The following is a 6094-nucleotide window of genomic DNA, read 5'->3' as shown; positions in this document are numbered from 1 at the left end:
TGAGCATCAGATGAGAGTGAGGGGAGCACATTCGGGTCACCGTCATGACCTGAGAGAACAGGGGCTTTCCCCATGATGTAACGTGTTACCCAGAAACCCCTCACCATGACCAGGAGCAGACCCAGAGATTGTCCTCCCCACCCCCCACAGTCGTGGGGGTACCAGGCAGATCCCGGGGGCCCTGCTGGGACCACACTGAGGCTGTGTTCCCAAGGGGCCACTAAAGAGGAAGGTCTGGCCTTGGGGCTGCTCTGAACACAGGGGCTGTTTCTAGGAGTGCTGAGGGCACAGGGGCCAGGCTGGGATGCCTCCAGCATCCACAAGGCTCGGGAGCCAGGACAGGGTAACAGAGACCAAGGAGAGAAAAGCTGAGGTTGCTGGTAATCTCTGGGCACTCTGAAAGATCACCGGGCTCATCTCTGGGATTAGGATTATGGGTGGTTGTGTTTTTTTTTTTTTTTTTTCAATTTTTCTCAAGGGAACAGTAAAAAAGTGGTGCCTTCTATTTAAAAATAGATCAACTCCTTTAGGATTAACAAAGACATGCCCCAGGATGGCCACTCTCAACAATTGAGTTTTCCAAGGATTTGTGATCTAGAATGCAGATCTTATCCAGACTCTTCTTGGAGCCTGGAAGAGCAGTCCTGTCCCACCCAGGCGCATGGCTGATTCCCCGGAAGGCCAGGCTTGGCACAGGCAAGCAGTGTCCCCAGCATCGGGAGCTGAGCTGCTGTTTCTAACTTTGTCTGCAGCCCTGGTGAGGCCTGGGGGAGGAGCCCCAGCCTTCAGGAAGCCCCTGCCAGACCCACTTGAACCTCCCCAAGGGACCAGTTTTTCGTACCCAGAAGAGCCTTATCCCAGGTTACTGCTTCCATACTCTTTCCAGACACAAATGAAACCTGCTGCTCCCAAAGTAGAGACTCTTTATTATAAACCTAGGATACAGAAGGGGGCAATTACAAACAGAAGCCTTTCTCAGCTCTCGTTGACCTTCTCACAATGAATAGAAACAGGTTTGAAAGATAACCTTTTTGAAATTGTTGTAAAATATTCCCCAATATAAAAGGGGATAGGCACCTGGTAGCTAAGTGCTTCATGAAAATCATGCAGAGTGGGGCCTCCAGGCCCTCCTGAGACCCCGAGGGAAGGTGCTTTGCCCCCAGCCCTCACTGAAGGTAGAGCAGAGAAGACATACATTTGCTTTTAGATTTAGGGTCCTGGGTTCCATCCTGGGACAGAAACCTGAGACCATGACAGTTTCTTCTTGAAGGAGAGGTGAAGAGAAAAGAACAGACAAATCTCCCAAGGAGAGAAAAACAGCTGTCGCAGCTAACCTGTTGTGGGAGTTCAACAGCTCTTTTCCTTGCTCTGCGCTTCACTGAAGGTGTAAATGCTGGTACAGTGGGTCCTTTCCAGAATCTGGTTCCCGTGAAAAAGGAAAACAGAAAAAGAATACAAGAGTGTCCCATCTTGGTCCGGGGTTAGGATCCCCTTGTGGTGAGACTGTCCCACCAGCTGTTTCTGGGAGCTGTACCCAGGGAAATGTGTGCATGAAGATGCTTGTATGTATGTGCATGAGGGTGCCAGCGCATGTATCCATGTGTCTCGGCGTGTGAGCTTGTATGTGTCCATGTGCCCACAAGCTTCAGGGTAGGAGGCTCTTGTGTGGTCCCTGTAAACTAGTTCCAGCAAGCAATTTGGTAAGGCAGTTAAGCAATAGAAGACTGGTGGGAAAGTTCTCTCTGTGAGTGCGCCCAGGAAAGAAACACTTCCTGCCCACACCACCATGATGACCTAGCCCCAGAAACCAAACTTGATGGAGAGGCCAGAAGTCAGGATCCTGTATCGTGCAGGGCAGAGCTGAGAACCACAGACACTCAACAGGTGGAAGTGAAAGGCAGCCCCAGAAGTGCAGGCCAGACTCTTGGGGACTTACCACATTGAAGGTGGGCAGACGCTGGGAGGAGTCAAAAAGGCAGATGAGAGGTGGACCCTTGGGGGATCAGGCCCAACGCAGGATCCCCCTGTGCTGGGCCAGCCTACTTCGCCATCTGTCCCCTGGTGCAGGGGGAAGTGGGGTGTGAGGTGTGGGGCCCCGGAGCACTGTGGAAGCAGATGCGCAGCAGCATCCTGGTCCCAGCAGTGGCCAGCTGGCTCTCAACCAGGAGACTCAAAACAGTGCTTCACCATTTCCCACAATGAATCAAACATAGCGACTGCCTGTTCCCCCCACCCTGCTTAGTTCTCAGGCAGAGAAACTGAGGCCCAAGACAGATGGAGGGGTCAGAGCTGGCGCTTCTGGTCTTCCGCTGAGTCGCAGCTGCCTCTGGTTTCCACCATCCTGGCTGATGATCCAACAAGTGGGCGCGCCACATGTTCTATGCAGGACACGAGAGGTGCTGTCCAGATAGGGACCACGGCTGCAGCAGAGTCCGTGGAGCAGGCTTGTCCAGGGATCGAGAGGCCAGCGGAGCACAGATCCCCCTACGACTGCAGGTGGAGGCAGGGGTAGAAGGACATGTACAGGCACACAGAGGCACGCACTCCTGGGGGCTCGGGCAGTTCAGGGCATGGACAGGGCCTTGGCGAGGCGAGTCCAGAACCAGTTCTGGGTGCAGGGGTTGGTATAGTCACAGACTGTGATGAAGCGCAGGATGCTGGGGAACTCTTTCTTCATCGGCTTGTACTTGATGGGGATCAGTCGCTTCTGGTGGGCACCTGCAAGCCAGAGGGGGCAGAGCTTGCTCCAGGCTCCCCGCCATCACGGGGCTGGACCAGTCCTCCAGTCAGGGGTTAACAACAGCCCTTTCCCAACAAGCACCCCCGGTACCTACTCACCCACACAAAGGGCACTCTTGTGCACACGCACTTAGGTGTGGAGAGACCTGCCTGAGTTCCCTGATGCTACATCCATGGTCCTTGGGGAGGGACAGCTGGCATCTTGAGGCCCTGCCCACTGCTCTCTGGCAAGGGCAGGGCTGAGCTCACCTGGAGAGAGGCTGAGTGCAAACTTAGTCTGGAAGTCACATTCCTTGCTTTGCAGGTATTCGTCAGAGACAACCACCACCATCCGACGGCACCTAGGGGAGAGTGGGCAAGCTACAGGCACTGTGGTGACCCACCCGGGGACAGCCTTGGGAGGATCCCACTGTGCCAGGCTAGACAGGGGCCGGCCGGGAGGACCCCAGCATGGGGATGCCTGGCAGGGCTTTGAACACCCACCCACTTGCCCTGCAGCCACATAGCCAACCTCTTCTCAATGAGTTCACTGGCAATGGACCAGACACAGGTGCCAGGCAGGACGTCACGGTCAGACACACACAACTTCAGCCGATAGTTTGTCTGTTCCAGCTGCCGGATCATCTCGTGGACAAACTCAATATCGCTGGGGCAGTAGCAGATGAAGGCATCAAAACACTCGGGCTTTTGCCCTGGGTGCAGAGCACAATGGGGATGGTCAGAGCCCTCCAGGAAGGTTGGGGATGAGCCCAGCCAGGTGCCCCCAGCCTAAGCAACCCTGGTCCTGGAGCCTACACAATCAAACAATGAGTACCTCCTCTCCACCCCAGGCCAAGCCCTATGTTAGCCATGAGCTAGACACATCATTTCTCATACTTGAAACCAGAGGTTGGACTATTACTATTCCCATTTCTTAGGAAGCTGAAGCTCAGAGAGATTAAGTGACTTGCCCAAGGTGCCACAACCCATCTGCTTCCAACACTCATGCCCTTAACACCACAATGTCCTATGGCCCAGAGGGGCAGGACTGGGCCCTTACCCAGGGGGTCATCGCGAATGGTGATGCCTGCCATGTCATTTATCCGAGGGATGCTGCTATCTATAGAGTCCACCTGTAACGGCTTCTCAGATGCCTCCTGCTGCTGCTTCAGAATATACTTTTGGCAATCCTCCTCTGTAGGGAAGAGACAAGGTGTGGCCAGCTCCCCAAGGGTACCCCATGCCTTTACTCACAGTCAGGATCCAGCCCCGGCCCCACTTTCCTGGCTGTGTTGTGCCCCAGGGCTTCTCTAGCCCACTGGTGCCATCCACAGTTCAACAGCTCTGAAAAGGAGAGCTCCCACCTGGCTCTGGCCATCCTAAAAGGATGTCACTGGTGTTCTGGTTATGAGAGAAGCCATCAAGGTCAGGCTTGTGCCTCTGACCCATTTCCTGTCCCCACCCCTGCCTCTTAAGGCTCCTGAGAATTAAACCCAAGTCTCCTTCTAGGATCCACTGCTGATACGGGCAGAGCATGAAAGAAGTGCTCAGGAGACCTGGTGTTTATACGCAGCAAGGGCAGCAGCCCCAACCAAACAAGGTATGCCCGTCTGTGGGCCACTGTCCCCATGCCCGTGCAAGTATACTGTGTGTCAGAAAGTGGCAGGACAGGGTGCATTTTCTAGGGGCCTGAGATTTCCAAGACTGTCAGCTTTCAGCCCCTTTCCTGCCTATTGCTCTACTTGAAGCAGTCCCAAGCCCCCCAAAAGAGGACCCAGATTCTGACTCCTGGTCCTGTGTGAAAGCTTTGGTCTTAGTGGTTTCCTTGTGCCTTTCGGGGCCTTCGCCTCCCTTCTCCAGCCCCTGTCATCCCCGGTATTGAAAGAGGGAACTAGTCTTGCGCGGTTTCCCCTCTGCGGGCTGTCTCCAATGTCTCCCTTGCTACCCGCAAAGTACCCCGCCACCCCGCCGCCTCCAAGGAGGGATGGGTCCCTCCGAGGAGGGACCAGTGAGGCTCAGGTCCTTCATCCCCCCGCTCCCACGTCGGATGTGAGGCCGGAAAGGGAGCTTCCTCACCGATGCTGGGTCCCAGTTCCATCAGCACGTCTTCGCGGCCGAGCTTGGCGAGCAGCTCGAGCAGACGGCCCACTGAGGCGCCCGGACGTCTCTGCCAGTCGTCCAGCAGCCTGCTCGTGGGGTCGGCGTACTTCTCCAGCTGCTGGATCTCCAAGTACTCGAAGTCCATCGCCTCCGCCAGCACGGTCCAGTCGGCCGCCACCGGCGCCCGCACGTTTAGGAAGAGCGACAGGCGGCGCCGCACTCGCACGTTGAGCGCTGCCAGGGGCAGGGAGGACATGGAAGAGGCGGAGAGCGCGGACCCCACGCCGGGGACTCTTTCAGCCATGGCGGGCTACCCCGGGAGCCGCCGCGCAGTCGAGTCGCGTTGTGGGCCTGCGCTTCCTCCTTCCCCTTCGGCCACCCCGCCCATCTGGTCCCGCCCCGCCGGTCTCTCTTTCCGAGAAGCACCGCCCTGCCCTACAATCAGGAGCCCCAGTAGATGTGCGGAGGCGGGGGGCGCCCCATCACTGCCTTCGAGATCTCGGGGGGCCGGGGATGTGGGGACCCGGAACCTGCCTTTTGAGGTGTTCTGAGCTCCACCTATCTGTCCACTAGGGTCTAGCGCGGCAGTGGAACGATGACCTTATTTCCGTGTTTATAGGAGAGACGGGACTTAATCTTTGGGAAGTGGGGGAGTTACCTTCTTTCCACTGGGGATCTGAGGGGTTCAGGCGGTGCTGCGCTCGAGGATGGCGGGGAGGGGGCACAGGAACATGCCTCGGTTCTGCCTTCCTCCACCCCCCCGCAATTTGGGGGGGCGCACTCCTGCCCATAGGACTTTGGGGACTCCCTGGCTGTACACTCGGAGATGGAGGAGGGAAGGGGCATATTGCCTTCTGGCGCCAGAGGCATGCCACAGCCATGCCCTTCAAAAGTGGGGAGCACAACCCCTCCCTCCGTGTTTGAGGGTAACAGGACACCCTGGCCTTAGGTGTCTGAGAAGAAGCCCAGTACCACCCTCTGGGGTCTAGGGGAAAACATTGACATTGGGAGTCAAGCGGGCACCTAGCTTCGCTCTTTAGGGGGCAGGGGACACCTCCTGACCTGGGGAGCTTTGGTTCATTCACTCATTCAGTAGGTATTTGTTGATCACCTACTAAGTGTCAAGTATATTTCAAGCACCTCGGATACAAAGTCTTTCCCTGCCTTGGTGGCGACCCCAATCTAGTGGGGTTCATTCAGTTCAGTTCAGCCGCTCAGTTGTGTCCGACTCTTTGCGACCCCATGAATCGCAGCACACCAGGCCTCCCTGTCCATC

General features: G+C 56.4%; 1 protein-coding gene across 1 annotated transcript; it reads right to left on the bottom strand.

Moving 5' to 3' along the window:
* Window positions 1-906: 906 nt before the first annotated feature.
* On the bottom strand, window positions 907-5272 carry MYD88 (MYD88 innate immune signal transduction adaptor). The gene is made up of 5 exons (XM_043886492.1): window positions 4795-5272; window positions 3779-3913; window positions 3251-3431; window positions 2989-3080; window positions 907-2718 (listed from the first exon to the last, which is right to left on the bottom strand). The coding sequence occupies exons 1-5, from the start codon at window positions 5120-5122 to the stop codon at window positions 2564-2566; spliced, it is 891 nt and encodes a 296-aa protein (XP_043742427.1). The 5' UTR covers window positions 5123-5272; the 3' UTR covers window positions 907-2563.
* Window positions 5273-6094: the final 822 nt, after the last annotated feature.

This window comes from Cervus elaphus, chromosome 24 (assembly GCF_910594005.1).
Source record: "Cervus elaphus chromosome 24, mCerEla1.1, whole genome shotgun sequence".
Classification (NCBI taxonomy): Eukaryota; Metazoa; Chordata; class Mammalia; order Artiodactyla; family Cervidae; genus Cervus; species Cervus elaphus.
Note: the sequence above shows the minus strand (reverse complement) of the source record. Positions and strands in the feature narration are given on the sequence as shown.